The sequence below is a fragment of the Chlamydotis macqueenii genome, chromosome 11 (assembly GCF_036417535.1).
Source record: "Chlamydotis macqueenii isolate bChlMac1 chromosome 11, bChlMac1.mat, whole genome shotgun sequence".
Classification (NCBI taxonomy): Eukaryota; Metazoa; Chordata; class Aves; order Otidiformes; family Otididae; genus Chlamydotis; species Chlamydotis macqueenii.
Genome location: NC_141566.1, coordinates 2,289,624 through 2,310,936, shown reverse-complemented (window position 1 = coordinate 2,310,936; position 21,313 = coordinate 2,289,624). Strand labels below are relative to the sequence as shown.

Genomic DNA, 21,313 nt, shown 5'->3' with positions numbered 1-21,313 from the left:
GCTCTGAGGCTTTCTCTTTTGGAGGACTTTTATCTATGCTGTTACCCTTCCTTGATATTCAACAATTCCAGTACTGTAAGATGATGCAACAGTTGTTTGTATTTGTAACTTGGTAAATAGACCTTTTTTTTTTTTTTTTTTTTAAGAAAAGATAGTGCTAACTATAATAGCAATGTTTGGTGTTCCAGTGCTTCTTGTCTGAAACCTTTATTTTGTGATGTGTTATCAATCAACAAGTAAATCTGTTACTCTTAATTATCAGATACTAAAAAAAAAAAATCTCATTTTTACTTCTTTAGTTAAGGGACACAGTCAATTTGAATAATTGTAAGGCAATAACTTCAGAATACAGAGTACCTTGTAAACTGCAGGTCTTGAATATAACTATCTCAAAAATTTTCCCCCTCATTATTGATGTTTGTAAGGGGCTTTCCAGCATGGGAGAAGTTCAGGCTCTAACTGTAATACACACGTCCACACTCTCCCCATGCTTAAAGAGATCCCTTCCTCTGGCGGCTGTTGCAAACTGATACATTAAAAAAAGCAGACAATAAATCTTCCGAACAAAGATGGTGCCAGAAGTACAAAGAAAATGACTGTAAAAAGTAGTGAAAAAAGTCTTTGATAAGGTCCAGTAACATTGTTGGCTTCTGTTTCAAACTGAAGACAACCTTTATCTGCCTGAAAGGCTGGGTCCCTTCCTCTGAAACTGCTGTATACTAGTCTGTTTTCGCTGGTGGCAGCTAAGGTAAGTGAAAGCAGCAGGGAGAAACATCTTGGTTGTCATGATTATCATGTTAGTGGATCAGAACTGCCGTGATGCTTTTCTGAAAAGCGCCTGGCACATGTGCGCCGTATAGGTGAATGTTTATTCCCACTGCGAAAAATTATTCTAAAGGTCGTTTTGTGTGTCGTTACTGAGAGCTTGATGTTAACATGCAATAACCAAACCATACTTTATGACTTGAGAATTCCCTCTGTGTGGTTGTCTAGCTACAGTTTGTAGAGTGAATTTTATATATTTTTATCTTAGATGAATTTTTTGGCGATTAACTATTTGTCAAGGGATATGCTTGTAAAAGAGGTGCAAATTACAATGAGTTGTTTCCCTTTACAAAGGTGTGGTTTTTCATTCAGTATCCTTTGTATTTTGACACTACTCATATTCACACATCCCTTCTAATTCCAGGATTCTAAATGTGTACTTAAAGATCGGAAAGATACTACTTTTCTGGTTTTCTGTTGTGGTTTTGGTTTTGTTTTTTGGGTTTTTTTTTTTTTTTGAGGAAAGAATTTTTACTGAGAAGTGTAGTGAATTTTTTTATAACTCATTTTGCTGTATTTACAGATTTCTTTATTAATCCTTGGGATCCTGAGAATGTTGAGGAACGTTCCATCACGGGATAGCACTTGGAAAAAGGAAAGCCTTCTGTAATTGGTGTACCCATATAAAAATAGACTTAAAAATCAGAAGAGACTCTTGTTCCCTTCATCTTGAAAGAGAAGGAATTGTAATATGGTTTTGAGAGCCCACAGACTTTTTAGTACTGATGTGTACTAAAAAGAACAAAGAACTCCACAGAGCATCATCCAAATTAAACAAGATATTTTTCCTATCCTGGTAGTATCCTTGGAATCTTTGGCCTATTTGTGAGCATTGTGCCAGCAGTTAAATTTTGATGTATTGCTCAATGTTATGCAGAACTGTCAGTCACAGGCGGATCCATAGGAGGGTGAAATTTTGTCTCCATTGACCGTATCTGAATCCACTGACATAGCACAAATGGACATTGGTTGATCCCAGTTTTCAGATCAGACACATTGTTTGACTTCTAAGCACACTGTTTTCATATCTCAGTGAATGACATTTAATTTCATAAAATGCATTAGATGATGGTAACATTTTTAATCACTGATTTTCCTCTTTCTTTATGGGATGCCCCTGTGCATACCCCCCACAATTTCAGTGTCTCCTAATCCTATTTTTGTATCTCAGCTTTATCCTTTATTCTCTGATCTTCTTTTATCTTTTGTTTATGCTCCTCCTTTCCCTTTCTTGTTTTGCCTGTTCCATTATCTGGATTTTCTTTAGATCTATTTCGATTCTTTCCAGAACATAATTAGATCAAGATACACCGATGGCGAATTGCTACACTGATTTGATATCGACTAACAATAGTAAGCTTTGAATAAGGCATTTTGTTTAAAAAGATTTACATAGAAGGATAAGATTGCTGGGTAAGACTGCAGATTTTTAACACCGAAGTGAGAATAAGATAACTAAAATGGCAACATTCAAATAATCTTCTGCACCCTGACTCTTACGCCTCCCATTTTCTGTAACAGAACCAAGTTGATGTATTAAAAAGGAACCATACCTTTGCAAGTTGTTCAGTAGTTTGAGGCTACCAGAATTTTGTGACTGATGTTTTTTGAGAGCTAACTGACTGTGAATGAGTCTGCTTTCCCAAGAGTCATTTCTTGGCCATGCACGTGTCCTTCCTGCTCAGATCCAGCATGTCAGTAGCTACAGAGCCACTGTACCTTCAGTGTATAGCAGTAACTTATGCTGTAGTATAAAGAACACTTTCAGTGGGCACTGCTCTCAGGGGAGGAAAAAAGAGCGGGGGGGGAAGGGAAGGGAAGAAAAGTGCACTGCCCTTGCGTTGTCCATATTTGCACTGTGAAGAGATGGCAATGAGTTGCTGGTGGTAGAGGAAGGGTTGGTGTGCTGCTGATGCCTGTGCAGAGCGCTTGTGGGACTATCCTGAATTTCTAGGGTGGTGGGAAAGTGAAAGCAGTTCTGAGGTAGTGGGGTAGACATCCAGAAATCTCATCCATGTGGAGGTTTGTATTTATTCCATTTTCTGCAGTTGGTAGCGACTGAACAGGGAAGATCTGTGTGGTATCGGCAGCAAGAGTACTGTGCTCTTTGGCATACTTCAGAGAGATGGAATGCCAGAGTAACTGAACTCAGGGTTATAATTTTCCTTTTTTTTCTCCACCTATTAAAATGCTGTGTATAATTTATCAGCCAGTGTCCACCGGAGTTGCCTCAGTGTTTGTTGAAGTGAAGTTGTATGTGTGTAAAATTAAATGTACTTTGAGATCTTTGGGGAAGATAATTTTCTAGTTTTCTGACAAGTGGTTGGTGAAAATCTAGCAATAATAACAAGCATGGTGATAACCACTTATTAGTATTGTTTGCACAGGCAATGTAGATGGCATATTATGGTATATGTGCTGTTCTAAAGAGCATTTCCAAACTGGGTAATAATAATCACAAACATGCAATTGAATGTTTTAATGACAGCTATTATAACTGCAATTTCAGGAGCTACTGGTAGATTAAAACTGGCCTGTGCAACAATAACTGGTGTTTAGACTTGTGATAGTTTTAATTGGGAACCCGTACTCATAAAGCTGCTCTTCCTTTTGTATGGAGATAAGAAACAACGAATCTGTCCATCTTTGAAGCTTGGAAATTCTATGAAATGTATCTGGGATTCTGTTTCTGAGGCAAAAAAAAGAAGTGGGTAAACTTAGTGGGTACCATTCTGGGTAAGGTGATAGGGATAGGTGTTTGTTTTCTTACCTCGAGATGACCACTGTAATACAACATCAGTCACATCAGGCTTAGAAATGCTTCTTGCCCGTACCTTTGTAACGGCACGCTTGGGACTTCAATGCAATGGCTAGCTAGGGACTGTGCTAGTGAACTATGAATTGCTGATAATTTTAATGCAGTATTTCAGAGGTGTTACTGACCCTTTATTCAAGCTGGTCTTTGCACGCATACTCATTCCTCCTAAAAATTAATAATCAGCTGTGTAAATCTTGAGGAAAGGTCAGCCGGTACGTGGCATGCCGTCAACTGAGGTCAGTTCTGTTGGAAAAAAATCCGACTAGTCATGAAGGAAGGCAGATGGTTTTAAAATTTTAAAGCACACAGCTAAAGAGACTGCTCTTGCTTTCACTGAAGAAGCTTCTACAAACACAAAGCTTCTGAAAATTTTATTTACTGTTTTAGTTGGGCTGGTTGGTTTAATATGCAACACCCTAGTTCCGTCTCATTTTCAGGACTTGCAATGCAAGCACATGCCAGGGTGTATCTCTGTACTGACAGATGTGGCACAGCCTAGAGAGCTGAACGAGCAATGGTAGCTGAACTATTTTCGCTTGCTAAACTAAGCTCTTTTGGGGAAAAAGAAAAAGGGATATATCACCAGTTTCAGTTCTGTAGTGTCTCTCGTCCCTAATGTGTATTTCTTTTTCATAAGAGGTCAACAGTAGAAATAAAAATGTCAGTTGTCTGTGAAGCTTTCCTCAATGGTTTCATTTTTAATTCCATGCTCAGAAATTTTGGTTGTTAATAAATCCTTTTGAAAAATGATGAAAAGTGACTTGCTGGGAACATGGTGGTTGTATTTACCTTTCTAACTATTCCACTACTGGTTTTCTAACTGCTGCTAACAATGAGTTATCTTTCATTTCTTAAAAGTAGTGACAATATATTTCATAGATAGTCTGCATCACTGTTGTATTTGCCAGGAAAGGATGATCTGGAGCTAAAGGAGGATCTTGCTATTCTGAAATGTAAATAATTTAAAATCTACAAAATCAATACTGACGGTAATAAGAGTATGTTGTACTGCTCAACAAGCAGACTTAATACGGCAAGAGTTACAGAGCCAGCGTGTGAACTCCAGGTTAAATCAATTCTTTTTAGCAGAACCACAAAAATGAACAGGAAATCCTCTATTGATATTTATTTGGTTTCCTTCCTGTAGTGTAGGGCTCCCACTAATTCATGCTGACCTGACTATAGCTGGATGGGATTACTGGGTGCTCGCTGTTGAGTCCCCAAGATGTTCTTTGCTGTGGTCTTTCATGAGGTAGCAAAGGAATTGATCGCTTTTACTGTTTGCCGTTCTTGCTATACGCATGGTTCATATTCCTGGCAGACTAACATTTCTGTGGCACAAATTTAACTCTTCTTTCATACTCCCAGGTAAGAGAGACTGTTGTCTATGTAAAGTCTGTCCTGCCTTAGTGACTGTATTTTACTGTGGCTTAGAAGACCAAGAACACACAGGATGTATCTTAATTAAGCCTCTCTGTTTATTGCGATACCTCTTGGAACAGAGCTTATTACAAAATGTACAAGAAAGTATTTCTGCTCTTTGAGTATGAAAACAGCTGGCAAACATGCTCCTCATAAAACCTTTCCATAGTGAGGTTTGCACAATGTTGTGTGCAGCTAGTAACATCCAGTGCTGTTCCGAAATGTGACTGGCTGGGTAAGTCATTCACAGGGCGCATCGTTTCAGCGTGCGCTCTGGGTGTAAAAGCTTGGGCTGGAGTAAGCCTGTACTGCACCAGCAAACCAAGTAAGGGTGCTTAAAGGAGTATGCCTTTTAATTTTTATGGTAACATCTAGAATGAATGTATCTTTGAATCTGCTCCTTGAGTAGAAGGTAGCACATACTCGAAGCTCTCTCGTAAGTACGTTAATGATTGCATAACCCCAATGCAATTGCAGATACTGCATTTGTGAAAGCTTTTTCTGTTTTGGAAATGTCCTTCTGAATTGTATCTCTTGCTTAGTTGAATGAAGTTTTTGTAGAAGGTCTTGTTTGCTGTGCTCTTCTTGATCTTTTTGTACCATACAGATCACAATTCTTGCTGGGTAAGGGGTTTAAAGGTTAATGAATTCCTCTGAAAATTGGATATACCTTGATCGTTCTTTTAATCACAATTAGGATTAAGGGCTTATATATTCTTGTGATGTAGTCTAAGGTATGCTTTTCTTGTTCAAGGCACTTTGCTAACAACCAATCAATCTTCACAGCAACTCTGCTTTAGTGTCCCTAGTTTTTAGATGTGATAAAAGTGATAGGTTATGTGATACACCCAGAGTCAGAAAGAAAGGAGGTATTATTCTGAGGACTGGCACCAATATTTCATGACTCATAAATGTTGAACCAAAATAATTTCAGTTGATTTGGCTCCAATTTTATGTCTCTCTTATTTTTAATTATGCACAATACAGCATCTAAGCAGCAGCACTACACAAGCTTCTTAGAGAAAAATAGCTTTCTTTTGGTTTTGGTGGGCAACTTTAAAGGATTAAAGAACATTGAAAGTATTTAGTCGAATAGATTGCTGGTAGGTTTTACAAAAAATTGTACTACTTAAAACAACCGCTGGCATAACTAGAAGGTTAATAATCTCTAAGGTATTGCCCTGGTTTATAGATACTGCTTTTGGAGCAATAAATTTTAACCTTTGAACATGTGCTTCTGCAAATAAAATTCAGCCTTATTTTGTGTACTTAACAACTTCTGATTGGAAACACATAGCAACCTATAGCAAGCATGCTTTCAGCAAACTGGAACAGAAATGAGGCAGATCTTCAAAGTGGTCACTTATCTTCCTCAATAACTCTTCTACATGTAAACAAGATAAACTCGGTTGTTTTGCCAGATCCCCCTCTCTTTGAATGGTGTTTAAATAATTTTAAAGAGAAAGAAGTTTTGTTCAGATACTTCTTTTCTTAAAGCTCCTTCTTGAAGGACTTTTTCCTCTTTTATTTTCTAATAAAAATTAAACTGTAATGGAAATGTCCTTTAAACAGATAGCTATGACCTTGATCCTGCAAAACCCTGGGCCAGGGTTCTGTGCACTCAGCTAGAACTGGGTCCTGAATTATTGTATATCAGTACCAAAGACAGAGTTTCCCTCTGTATTGTTACCTTTTGACAGCCTAAATCTGGAAATTTTTATTGATTTTTCTGTAGTATGCAAGCATAATTCTGTTTAATTGGCCAATGTGAGGATGCTTTTCTTGTTGAACCTTTTTCAGTCTCTGTTAAGTACGTGTGTGTATGAATTGTCAGTAAAATATCTCTAGCATTTCCCTCTGTAGACAGAATGGCTGTTCTGTGTATTTCCAATGGATTCCTCTTTTGGACATATCCAATGGATAGCTCTTTTGGGAGACCAGTGTTTTGGTTTGGTTGCTATGCTCACCAATACGGATGGTAAATCACTTTTGTTCCCACATGCTGTCGGTCATGTTCGGCTTTTCGTAATATGTGGAAATCAGTAGGAACCTTTCTGTTGCTGAACTTTGAATTACCGTTTCTTCATCTCACTTGTATTACCTACGCAAAGCTTCAAACTGCTGTGGCCAGCAAATGGAGCAGCATTGTGAAAGGGAAGAGTGGGAATTCATGAAAATCTGCATGTTCACTTGCTACAGTAGCTGATACCACATTGGAAAAAGATTATGAAAAAAGTCATTTATTTTAACGTTCTTTATATACAAAGTAATTTTACAATTACCAACATTTTGATGACCTAATAGTACTATTTGTTATAATTAAGGAAAAAAACCCAAAAGTGTAGTGCCTAAATGACTTAATGCTCCTAAGTCTTATTTGCAACAGTGACAGAGGTATTTAGGAGGACACCTTGATGAAAATTAGTGAGGACAGCATCCTAAATTTCTAAATTGCTTTTGACAGTGGGAGTATAAATTCCCAAATCACTTGTGTGCTTTAAAAAGTTTCCCCTTGCAGACAAGTTATGCACATGCAATTTTTAGTCATCTCCGGAAGTAAGTATCCAGATTATTCTGAAGTACTGCTTACCTACTAAATTCTGCTTAGTAGGAGAGGGATCGGCGCTTCGGGAGCTGAGACCCAGTTAAAAAATGCCAAGAGCTTATATTTAAAGTGAAATTTTTTTTTTGCTTTGTCTTCCATTGATTTGGCTTCTCAATTTTTTTTTTAGTGTCACAATAGCTCTGAATGCTGGATCAAAATTAATTGGATGCAATTATTGCATCTTTATCCATCGCTATGCTGTCTCCTGAAATGCAAATGTTTTTTAAATGCCTACAATTCTTAAGAGAATTTCCCCCTCTTTGCTCGCTCTTTTAGGATACAAAACAAATCTGACATGATTTTTCTTCTATCAAAAATGAACTTGGGCCAAGATTCACAATTCCAGAATGCTTTTGAAACATTTATGGTAAGATTGAAGAGTGCATGTTTATACCAGTGTATGGAACATTGGAAATCAAAACTTGTCAAAACCAAAAGATTCCAAAAAGCTCATCCCTGACCTTTGTCCTTAACTTGTAGTGAGTGCAATCACCACGACCTGGCTTTCTGTCAAGTTGGTCAAAACATATAAGCTGGGTCTTCGTTTATCAAGATCCGTTTGTAAAGTCCGTGGAAGTGAGACTGGTACATGGAACCTGTGTGGAGATTAAAGGAGAAGGAATATGCTCTTTACTGAGGGACGAAGGACAGAGCATTTGCATACAGCCGCTCTTACTGCCTCAGCAATGTTGTATTGCCTGTGGCCTGTTTTGTGCTTTTTTTTTTTGTCTGCAGTGTACCGTAACAAGTGGCCATGTCTGGTCCTCGGCTCTCCTCCTCCCAGTGCCTACCCACCTGCTGCATGGCTGGAGGGATGCTTGCCTTGTGGCACAGGCTGGGCATGGCATCCTCTTGCAGAGGCTCCCTGCAACTAAGACTCCTGTCACACAGCAGTTCCATTGCCCTTGGGAACCCGCGCTATCCTGCAGGCGTGGCAAGTGGCTCTTGGTTTATGTGCACAGAACTGTGTCATACTGGGAACTCCTGCAAAACGGCTGCAGCTGTCCTCTCTGGTTCATACTGTAGTGCTCCATGTACCGGTAGTTTGTAGTGTTCTTTCTGCAGTAGCTCTTTGGGCAGTCTTACTGAGAGGCCACTACCTGCTGCAGGTTCCCGTTGTGCTGCAAACCATTCATGGGAAGCGGAGGAGGTGGAGGTGGGAATAAAGAGCTGGACATTTCTGAATGAGTCTGTTGGTCAGGAACTGGCATCGGGCTCACAGAGCCAGAGTCACTCTGCATAGAGCCAAGATTGCTGCCATCAAAATGAGTCATTTTCTTCTTCATTAATTTTCTTTCTTTAGCTCTGCGGTTCTGGAACCAGATTTTCACCTGCAGAGGAGCAGAGGAAATTTTTTTTCAGTTGCTAATGGAATGTAATGTCGTCCTTTATGTATACAGTCAAGGGTCACAGGTAAAATTGATTGCATGAGGACCAGTGAGAAAGACAGCGACAAACTGAGACAACAGAGCTGTTTGCTTGTTTTTCATATCTTTCCTGTCTGGTAATAAAATATGTGTTAATAGTTTGATAAAAAAAGAGTTTTTCAGCAGTAGTTTTATTTTTAGGAGATATTTCTCTATGGAATGAGCTGCTTTGTTCTGCTAGATTTTGTACTTAAAAAAAACCCCACTCGTGTCGTAGTGATGGCCAAAAGAATTGGAGAGTATCTTTACATTGAAAACCAAATAAATACAGGTCTATAATGCTAGACTAAAAGCTAACATGGTCAGTTTAATCTGTTTGACTTGTTCCTCACTTGTTGCACTCCTTCCTTTCAGTGTTTTTCCACACTGTCCGGTTGTGCGAGTAACTCTTCCCCTGAAGTCTAATTTTCGCTGCTCTTTCTTGTCCTCACCTCCTTTACTTCTGTGCACTTCCTATATTTAGCAATGCTTTGTTTTGCCTTTTTTTTTTTCTTCATTAGATATTACATCTTTCCTTACTTGTTTCAACAATTGTTCTTTGCCCTTTTCTCTTGAGATGTTCCTTCCAGTGTCCTGGTTGGGATTTTGGCGTGGCCAGGAAAAAAGCTTTTCCAGAAAATAATTTCAGGTTTTAGGCTGAGTGCACTGGAACTTGGGACAGGACAGTGTGTGTTCAGTCATATTCATGTGATGGAGTTGTTGCGTTTGTATGAAAGGGCTCTTTCCATGTGTGCTGTGTAAGGCAAGCTCAAGTTGAATGTACAGTGCTGCAACTAGGTGGATTTTGGACTATTCCTGCTCAGTAGAGCCCATGAAACAATGGTGAATCAAGCATAATCTTCAGTGAATGATACTGAATAATAACGGACTCAGAAAACAGCGCTGTGATCATTTGCAAATAGAAAAGGCAGCAAACGAGCATATTGTGTCCTGAAATCTATTCAGAGAGATCCAATTGGCTTTAGCAGAACCAGGACCTCTGCTTTAGAAATGTTGGCAAAAATTTCTTCCTGCTACTGCTACCCAGTAAAACAGAGAGAAATCCGGGCAGGATTTTGTTGATATTTTTAACCTCTTGTTTCTCAGAACAGGACTGTATGTAAGACTGGTATTTGCTTTTTCTGTGTTGTTGCACAGCTCCCTGATGAGACCTGAGGTAGTGCTGGTGGAATATTTAGAATTGAGTGCAAACAACGCTGTCAGGCCATTCAGCTGGATAGTCTGAGTTCCTACACTGCAAAGGGAACCCATTCGCAGTATTTGGTTATTAAAGGCATTAGCATTTTTGTATTCTTAACCAGTATGGTTATCTCCTCATCAGCAATAATAAATTCAAACAAAATCCTGAATGGGTGATCCATACTCTACCTGTCTCTCGGAAAGTCTTAGGTTTGCAGCAAGTTCAGACTTCCTCCTGATTGTAATGTATCTGTTGTAATGAAATTCCTTCTCTAATTCTAATCTCTGATGATCTGTGTAAACCACCCGGTACTTCTCTCTTGTTCTTGTTTTACCTGTTTTGAAAGAAGAACACATTGCTTCAAGCTAGAAATTTTTAACTTTAGTAACAAAAAATACCTGCCTTTACATTTGAAAATATGTTTGTGGGTATTTTAGGCCTGATTCTCTATGCACTTACCCAGAGTAACTCCCTTGACTCGCTCTTGATTTACAGCACAAGAGGTTCACACCATCAGATTTTGGGTTTGCTCCTTAGTAGATAGATGATAAACTGCTTCTCATATTCGTTATCACCCTGGGTTATCATTTGGGAGAGGGAAGGCATTCTTGTTAAGAACAAGGAGCCAGGAGACCTGGGTTCTGTTCCCACCTCTGATGCAGGCTTCCTGCCTTGTGTTGAGTTGCTCTTGTTGCTTTGTGCCTAAAGCTTATACACTGCTACGTGCTTCAGAGGGAAATCATAAGGGATATTTTACTGCATAGGAAATACTGAGAGCTTCCGAAGTTCCTTACTTCTTGTTGCTAGAAAACTTAATACAATATTGTGATTGTTACTGCAATTTGGAGGTTGTGTTTTTCCTTCAAGTCTGGCACAGTCTATCCACAGCTTGGTAATAGCACAGGGAATAGCGTAGATTTTCAGATGACAGTTAATAAAAATGAGAAAAAGAAAGTAATGATACTTAACAAAGGACATTGAACAGCGATAGTACTGCAGCATCCGTTCTTTTGCAAGCAGCACTGCTGCATCCTTTCAGCTGTGCGTACAGCTGACTGAAGCAGACATGGCTTAGCAGTATCTGCGTCGTTAAAAGGTAATGGCAAATGACATGAGCCAGTGAACACAGATGCAAGTAGCTGGAATTTTATGGATTCCATACAGGATAATTTCTGAGGACAGAATGTGTTGGCAGTAGTGAAAGAGAATTGAGAATGGGAAAGGCTACAAATGCTTCCTTTCTCTTCCACTTTTTGTCTGTTGTTAATGTTCATACAAGGCAATCAGTATATCAGAGATCAGCACGTGCTTAAAACCAAGGTCCCTCAGCCCTAGCCTAGGGTCTTCCTACATTTTTGAAAGACTGGATCATTCCTCTGTTAAGACCAGTGTTACCATGTTTGCTAACCACAGGCTTACCTTTTTTTTTTTTTTTTTGTGCTTCCTTGTCATTGTATATTTATATGGACGTTTCTTCAGATGTGTCTCTTTAGACTGTAAATTGTCTGGGACAGGGAATCTATTTTTAGTAGGTATTTTATTTGCAGTGTGTTTCACTGCGGGTCATGAATCTTTGTGTCCTTAGTCATCACGAAGCAGAACAGCCTCCTGAGGTTCAGGTTCAACCCTGGGAAAGGACTATGCATTAATAGTGAGTTTACAATGCTGTGGGCATTTTCCAACTGTCTTGAGGCCATCAGCCTGTTTAGTTGGATTGTTTCAGTAGGAAAAATGGGGGGGTGTGTGTTTGTCTTCCTTCCTTATGCTTAGGTTTCTGTTCAGTCCACACAGCCAAAACCACTTTGACTCAAATCTGTTAACTTCCCTGTGAAGATCCTGCTGTGCTGTCCTTGGCCGGGGTAGATACATAGGACATTCTCGTTTCAGGAGCGTTTCTATCATTGTGAAACTGTAGTGAAAGCAGAATTAGCCCAATTACGTTTACACTGATAATCAAGTGAAAAGTGCTGTTAATTTTACAACGTTATGGTAAGAATTTTAGAGTCTCTAAAGAACAGCAGTTACTCAGTTCAGTCCACATAAGTACTGGGACATTTGTTTTCATTCGTTCAAAGTGTAAATTGTTTGTTTAGCATATGGTCACCTGTGGTGCTTTAATGCCTCACTTGATATTTTTAAACTTTTGATCTTTCTAGCCAGTGGTTTGGTTAGGATTTTTCCCTCTTTAAATGAGAATTTGGGGTCATTCTATGGGACAAAATGTTTAAAATGTTTCCTTAGTCTCCTTTGTGGTGTTAAGATGGAGTACACAAAAGAGCAACAAGGTGATCTTATCTTGAGCTCCATTCTCATTCAGAAGCCATAGACAAATATCAAATGTTCTTCTATTGCCAAAACAAGATGGTAAACTTCAAGATAAACCTTCCTGTTTCTGGTTTTAAGTGCTTAACCCTTATTACCTGAGTAGGAGAGGGTTGGGCTTTTTGCTTTTTAAACTGAAGAAGAAATTAAGTGTATGTGGAAAGCAGAAATTTCTCCCATAAAATCTGTCATTTTTATATGAGTAGCTTTCAGTTTATTTTTAGTAGGAATGATATCTGGTTTCTTTTTAAAGGAAGATTGGGAGCTTTCACATCTCATTTCTTTCTTTAAAGTTAGTTAAGAGAATAATTTAAAAAGTAGAAAAGCGAAAGGAGAACATTTCCTTCCTAAAGCCAACAGCAATCTGAGAAAAATTCTCTAATTTGTCACATAAATCTTGTCTTTAATAATTTGATATTTTGTGTAGGGTAACATCCTCAGTGGGAGACACTGAGAGCTGAGGTCTGCCACTGCCTTCTGAGAGGATACTTTTCATTCTGGCAGAGTCGTGTTTTACTCCCAGCTCTCACTGATGTTAGTGAGGGTCTGCCTAATGCCTTTGTTTGATGCTGGGTTGGTGTTAGATTGTGTATGGCATTTCCTTTCAAAGCCAAAGTACACTTTTATTTGCCAGAGTTAACAGCAGCAACAGAACCTATCGAGAAATGGTTTGGGACTTTAGCCTCTAAATTCCATCTATTAGATGAAATAGATCCACTCTACTGCATTCCAAGCCAAATCTTGAAGACCTTCTACTGGTTTTATTTACAGTGATGCATTTTATTTCAAGGAGAAGTATTACCTGAGTAAAATTTGAGGTAGGACTAATGGATTCACCCCAGAGACAGCAGAAGGATATTCTTCACTTCTCAGACTTCTTTAGGAGATAATGGCAGAATTTCATGATGCAATGATAAAAGTTAATACTTTAATCCATTTCTTTAGTCAAATCTCACTTAGGTGAGTTAAATTACCAATGTTTAAATTTCTACAGTCTTAATTAATCTTTGGTTAGTGACAGATTATAATTTTAATGGGCAATGCAGTGTCCGTTTTATTGGAAATGTGTTCTGGCATGGACAGTTATACTACAGAATTGCAAGTGATTGGAGAGGTTATTAGTAGTTGGGTGGAAGAAAAATGAAAGAGCTTTGAAGCAACTACCTTTGCAGTGTGACTGCCTTTGTGTTGGGGGAGTGGATTTCCTGGCTTTAATGAGCTATTGAAGAACAGCGAGTTTTGTCAAAAACCTGTTTTGCAATAGTGCCTATTGGAGACTGCCTTCAGAGTAACAAGAAATAAGACATTTCAGGCTTAGAAAACTTTTTGTGAGATACAGTTTAAAAACCCTGTTCTATCACACGCACTCTAGCAATTTTTGTGACTGGCCAAGTTTTGAGTTGGGGAAAGGGAACAGCTTTCCCATTGGTCATAAAATTCACAGAGCATTTCTTCTGAAGACAATAAAGCTAGGAGAAGGCCTCTTTATTTGCTGTGAAAATCATCACCCTTTCCGGCAATATAACTCCTGAAGAAAAGAGGGAGAAGGAAGAGACAAGACTGCATATCAAAGCAAAGTGAGGTGTTGAAAGGGTCTGTTGCCTCAATATGACAGATAGGCCTCAAAACCTCAGACAATGTAGCCCAGGAAAGGGGGAAAAAAAAAAAAACCAACAAACCACCAAACCACCATTGGACCTCACAACTAGTTTACAAAGCAAAATAAATTAGCATTAGAACTAGCCCTGGCCTCTTTTTCAGTGCCTCTTCTCTTAACTTTCCAGGAATACTCTTCGTCTGCTGACACTGGCATCATTCATAAAATCCAGAAGCTACCTACTTCAGACAGAGGATGTCATAGCATAGAATAATGATGGATTCCTTACACAGCATTGTAATCTGGAGTCCGTAGTTTAATGCTGAATTAGAGGGAGTTAATGTCTGTAATTGATGATTGAAGTTAGCTTAAGTCAGCTCGAAATGTGAAATAGCTTTCTGGCCTGAAGATAAGCTCAGCTCAAATCTGCATCTTTGTGTTAGCTCAGTATTAAGAGAGAGGTTAGGATAGCTTTTGCGTTTTAAAGATACAGATCATGTCCCAGCATTTTGTTTTGGGACTATCTCTAGATATTTATGTACTTTGAAAGTGTAGGAAAAGAAAGGGGCACGTTCTCCCTACTGTAATTTCACTGACTGAATTGAAGATGTGAAACGAAAGTAACTTTAAATAAGTCTTGACGATAAACATTGTGCTACACATGATGTTCTGTAAAGTTAAATTAAAAAAAAAACCCCACCCACACACAATGCTATTGTTTTAGAAACTGCTGCATGGATCCAATCCTGTATAATGTGAGCAATAATATTCCTGCCAGAAGTCTTGGTGTGATGAGCAGGACTATTCATTATTGCAAAGCTGGATGCACAAAGGTTTGGGAAACATGGTAAAACTTTGTATTTTCTGCTGGGTCTTGATCACTTGTTCTTGTTATACATGTTCAGAGGACTCATGCTGAAAAGACCAGGATAGCATCATAGAATTGGAACATTTCCAGAGACTTGAAGGATTTTCCCTTCTGTTCTGTTGAGTTATGTTTAAAATGCTGATGCTCTCAAATTTGAATTTGTTCTTCTAGGCTGTATTTGGCTCATTGGCCAAACTCTGTCCTTTAGTTTGCTAGTGTACACTTTTCTATTAATCTTCATCACACAGAAGTAATTAAATCCAAAGCAGAGTAATTTTTATTACCTTTACCAATAATTGGACAGACTGCTCTGAGTGGATTTTGTTTGGGAGAAGGACCCAACGTGCAGAAAATGCAGGTGGATTTCTAAGTGGCAAGATCAGGGGAAATCCCATTGCCAATGACTGTATAGACTGAAAAGCAAGTGATTAACTGACTTTTTTTTTCAATTACTATATGTTCTTTAGGCTTTGTTCTATTATCTGTTAAAACTGCCAGTTGCCTTGGCTTTGCTCGCTGTTTCAAAGTGGTTGTTTAGGAGAGGGAACAGGAGCAGTGTAAGGGTTAGAGAAGGGTCTTTTTCAATTGGTGTTCTTGATTGAAAATACGAAGGAGTCAGTGTTTCCTCCTTCAAGTGTTCTGAGTCAAAACACATTTGCTTTCTCCTGTATCCTGAACACCCTCAAGAATGCAGTGACTCGGCATTGGATCTTACATGCACTGCATTTAGGATCAAGTCCCAGTCCCTCCTGTTCCAAAGCTGCAGGGAGAGACATTCAGACATCCTTCAACCAGAGGGAGAATGATGGATGAAAGCCTTATTAGATCTTTTCTGCGGGAAATGCATTCCAGTAGCACCAGGCTGGAATCATAGTCTCAAATGAAATACTGAGATCTTCCAGTGGTTTCAAGTAGCATAACCTCATAAACTTCACTTAAGACCGGTTGAAGACAAGGTTTTGTATTGGATGTTGTTTTTAAAGTTAGAGTGAGACTTGAAATAACTTCTTCTTTTATTCCAGGTTAGTTGTGTAGATAAGAGTACCAAAAGTGCTGTACGGTGTGAGGGAGTGGTAGAAATTTCAATAAAGTGTTTTGTTTGTCATCTCTCAGGTCATGAGGCAACAAAGCACCAATAAGAGATGCTAACCGTGAAATCTCTGGAGGTGGAAATGTCGTTGGTTCTGGGCCTTGTTTCTGTAGCCGTTAGAAGTCAGACCACTCAGTGTAAGTAAACCTTTGGAAAGAACGTCTTCCCCAACTTAAAGGGATAAGATTACAGCAACATTTCTGGCACACTTTCAAAAAATCACTTTGCAAAAATCACTTGCCTTAATAATTATTGTTTCCATAGTGAAATAATACTATTATTGATAACTAGTATTTTGCAACAAGTAATGAACAAATAATAAAATTAAGTTGTGTAGTTGATTTCTGTGCTGATTACGTCAGGTAAGTCTGAGCCTCAGGTTTTCCATCTTTAAGAACAGTGGCTTATATTTGTTTCACAGGGAATAAGGAAAGCTAATAAATAATAGGTGTGATTCCTTCACTTTTGCCTATACAAAACCTCTATGGAAATTCCTAAAGATTCTGCAGAGGCACACGGGTAATGTTCAATGTATGCTTACAGCTTTAGGAATGTAAAAAGCAATGGATTCCATCTAAGAAAATGCTGAGGATTTTGATCGTGATCCAGCAACAAGGTTGGTAAGTGCAGTTAGCCTAGTCATGCATTTGAAGTCACTTGCAACACTCGCATGCTCAGAACGAACCTGACTTAAGTGTGTTGCTAGATCTGACGTTGCTGTTAGGGCCATTTAAAAAAAAAAAATATATTTTTGGAAAATGGAGAAAAATGACAGTGCCCTTGCTTTTAAATAGAGAAAAGGAGTGAATGAAGAAAGAACCAAGTCCAGTGAAGCAGATCTACTGACACCGAATGTTCCTGGCCTAGCAAAAAAATAAGAGGGGAAGCAGTGGCAGGAGAATTACTTATCAAGCTTTTTCCCTAAAGCACAACCCCGTACCTATTAAATGAATGGATATGTTCCCACTAACTTCAGAGGGCCTTACCCTGGCCCATGGGCATTTGGGAGGATATACTTCTGTGACATGCTGGTTTCTTCAATTCTTCCTAAGATGCTCAATAACTGGTTGGACCACTCCAGAATGGGAAGGCTCCCAGCACCTCCTGTGAATGCTCTGACCCTTGCAGGCTTGAAATTTGGAAGGTTAGAAAGCCCTAAGCATGCTTCTTAAGCAGCCAGTTAGACTATTATTGTCCATTATATCTATAAATTCTATATCTATATTGTATATAGATACATATATCTCAGAGTGTCTCCACTGTAAAAGGGACAGCACAGGTCAAATCAGGTCTTTCTCTGAGATGCTGCAATTTAAATCTGCAGGAGCAAGAGGCAGGTAGGTAAAGAAAAGATGAGAAGTAGTATTTTTTTTGAGCAAGTATTCTGCCATCTGTAAATCATACAGTTTGTGAGCAATTTCATTGCCCTTGTAAGGACTACTTGAAAGTAAGCTGTAAGTTTTTGCAAGACCAGCCCTCTTTCATTTTTTCTTGGGTAGCAGTCAGTGAAGAACAAATATGTCTTTAAAAAACCCAACTACTTTTTTTTTTCCCCTCTTCCTTCCTTCATTTGCCAGAATTCTTATTCACCCAGAGTCACAACCTGCTCTGTCCTGTTCACTCTGATGAACTCTCGATGAACTAAAGCTGTGTTCAACAGGAGCGAGGATGACCTGGTCTGTCCGTATAAATTGGATGTGTTATTTTAACAAAGATAAGTTTTCTATATAGTTGCTTTCATTTTTCTAAAATATATTTTAAGTAATTACTTTCCCATCAGAGATTCAATCAGTACTTGCTTTGAAAACTATTATTTACAGGCATGTGTGGAATAGAGCTAAGGGGGTGGGAAGGAACCTTCCTGGGCTGTAACATTGAAATACTGTGAGCATCTCTTTAGGGGAAATATTGAGCATCCTTAATTTCTGGTCATCTCTGTGCATGTCAAAGCTGCTCAGCACCTCAGCGGATCAAATATTTCTGTAGAGTGGATTGTGCCTCTGTTCTTTTCAGGCAGTTTTCCATCTTTTTCTTCTCCTCTTCCTTGTTTCATAATTTTTTTTCCATTTATACAAAGTACAGATTTTTGTTTTAGAGATGCTCAGTATTTCCATTTTTTTCTACTGTTCCTCATCACAATCAAACAGAACCTTTTCCTCATGCTTCATGAATTATTTTTACTGATTAAATATGATTGAGGAATTGTTTTGTATTCAGCAACTACTATGCATGAGACTGACCTGTTGCTGTATTAACTGATTGTGTTACCATGGATCTTTGTAATTCTGCATATTCTGGGCTCTGCTACTATAAAGTGAAGCAAGCCTTTCCTTATCATTCCTGTTTTTAAAGCATTGACTCATTGTTTGATCTTGCAGATCTCATTTCATTTCAGTGTTCTGAGGTTTAGAGAGGCTGTTTGTGATACAAAGCCTTGTTTCCAGCCCCCCTACTGTATATATTTTACTTGAGCTTTTCATATGTACTGTAAAACTTCAGGAAAATAAGCGAAGTATAGGTAGTTGTGAAACACAGTACTTTCATCATTATTTCTTTCTGCAGAAGTGCTGCTTCATTCCAATTTATAGGACTCATATTAAAAGCGATTATTTGCTATCACAATTTTTAAAACATATTTGAAGTGAAAATACTTAACTGTCAAAGGACATTGCTTTTCATTTGCCTCAGCATTAAAGGTAAAAAAGAAATATAAAAAATAGCTGATCAAAACCAGCATCCAATAATCAAACCAATATTTAACTGCAAGCAAGAGAATCCTTCAGAGTAATTAGGATCTATCTTTGTTAAACTGTACACTTCCCTGTAAACAGGGAACCTGGCAAAAAAAAAAAAAAAACCCAGCAGTTGAAAACAAAATTGAAAGTTCTTCTCAGCATAAAACCTCCGTGCCCTCATACCTGTAGAAGTGGATTGCACCGTTTTCCTCATCCATTCATAAGAGCTGTGCCTTTGGCTGCTGGGAGAGATTTGCTGTGTATTAATTGTGTCTCCAGGAGGTAACCCCCCAGATGCAGCAGGATGGAGGGAGCTGTAATCAGCAGAGCTGTAGGAGACCTGGCCAGGCGAGGAGCCGTTGATCTGTGCAGCAGCAACCGTGCTGGACGGTCCTGGGCCGTAAGCGTTCCAGTCCTCCCTCTGTGGGCCGTAGTGAGATCCCCAGGTTCCCGCAGGCTGTCCATGGGTGTCCAGAGTTGGCACAGGATGATATCCCATGTAATCTGAATAGGGTGGAGTAGACACAAAGTTTTGCACCGGCAGGTTGTTGCTGCTGCACCTTGCAGATCCTGGATACATGCTGGTTTCTTTATCCAAAAGATAACTCACATACATGATGCTCACAGCCTGGCTTTGTCTTGCTGGGACATCCTGCTCCTCACAGTGTTTGTTTGATCTCTCTTCCCCTCCTCTTTCTTTCTCTCTCTTTTCTAGCCCTGACTGGCTCTATAAATGACTCATGCTAGCCCTGATGTCCCTTTACTACACATGATTAACAATGGTTTTACCAGGTGCTGGTGGTAACAGTTTACTAAGGTCCTGCCTGCTGTCACAGATAACTGCCTGCCCCAAAATTACATTTGCATTCAAATGAAGGGCTGCCCATGCAGGCAACCCCACCTTGCTGCTAGTTCTAGTGCTTCCTTTCTCACAGATCCTTTATGTATTACCATCCCCGTTCTATACTTTTTGAATGTAGTTTGAAATCTCGGGGTCTCCAAGCAGAGTTGCTTATGTAGCTAATCAAAAACTGTTCACACAGTAACAGTAGAACTTTTCTTCATCGATACATGTCAGAATCAGGCACTAGGTTATACTTAAAGCCTGATATCTGCTAGTCCAGTAGATATCTTCTGTTAGAATGTGGTGGTTTTTTTGTTTTTTTTTTTTTTAACTAAAAACAAAGGACCAGTTCAGACTTTAACCGCAGCTCTGACTTAGTTTCTCACATGAGCACTCTTCTTGACTTCAGCTCTTAGTCCATGTGGGAGAGCACTTAGAAACCACAGTAATCTGACTGATTTTAACATTACAAAGAATATACAAGAAGTCTCATAGTCATTTTGAGCATTTGTTCTTACGAATAGTCTTGTTGATGTTAGCAAGCCTATTCATGAGGTGGCTCGTTGCCACAGTGATTGAAGTTCCTCTATCCTAACCTGCAATGTTAACAGAAAGAGAATCTGTTATTGAGAGAATGCAAAATTTGGCACTTTCCCTATGCTAGGTCTTGTTTGTGATATTGAAATGAGTGGTAGTTTTCCCTAAAGGTTTTTCTGTTCTCATTGCTGTGCTTGTTTGCAATCAGTAACACCTTTTTTTTTTTTTTAGAAATATAGGAACAAATTCTGGCTTTTTAGCTCAAAAAAAAAAAAATCCGTTTTCTGACTTTCAGGAACAATCTTATGTTTGTAAGTAACAAATTCCTATGAGATTATCCATAAACAGGAGCAAGGAGAGAAAGTGTTGATTTTTTTTTTTTTTTTTTAATGAGATAGATACCTTACCATTGTCTCTTAACGAGAATTTGCTGTGTTTTCATTCCTGTTCCTTTAATGATGTGATACTTAATTGCACCTTTATTAATGAACCAACTTGTTAAAAGGATTTTTTCTTAAACAGGTGCAAAGTATAATGAGTTTTTTCTTTGTTCGGAGGTGTATTTTTTAATTTGAGAGTCTTTTACACTTAAACACCATTTAAACTCACAGGTTCCTCCTGGTTCTCAGGCAGAAAGAATCGTTTCACACACCTGACAACACCCTTGTTTCCTTTTGTGAGAGAATGGTGTCCTGAGGCTGAGTTCACAAGCTGGGTTGTAGCTGTAGATATGGAAAAACCTTTTGTGACTGTTGATTTCAGGGCTATGTGGAGAAGCACAGGCTACCTTCTCTGAGTATTTAAGATTTTCCTGCCATGCACTTAGGTAAGACTTGCACTGTTTTACATGTTGTAAGTTTTTGGGGGATGATGTTTCGGTGGCATAACTGTTGAAAGGTATTTTAAAAATCATTAGGCAGGGGAAAGTTGGCAGAAACTGTTTCTTCTGCTTGCATATGTGAGCTTGTTCAGTTGAATTTACACATCTGTGGGAGCTGGCTGTTCAAAATGACCCAGTATAGCTGCTGGTACAGACTCCTCAA

The 21,313-nt window shown here is 38.8% G+C and overlaps 1 protein-coding gene across 1 annotated transcript; it reads right to left on the bottom strand.

Annotated features, from left to right (window-relative positions):
* Positions 1 to 8,752: 8,752 nt before the first annotated feature.
* On the bottom strand, positions 8,753 to 19,505 carry LOC104477617 (homeobox protein CDX-1). Its single transcript, XM_010117771.2, has 3 exons — positions 19,073 to 19,505; positions 10,466 to 10,611; positions 8,753 to 9,001 (listed from the first exon to the last, which is right to left on the bottom strand). Exons 1-3 carry the CDS (start codon positions 19,503 to 19,505, stop codon positions 8,753 to 8,755), a joined length of 828 nt encoding a protein of 275 aa, XP_010116073.2.
* Positions 19,506 to 21,313: the final 1,808 nt, after the last annotated feature.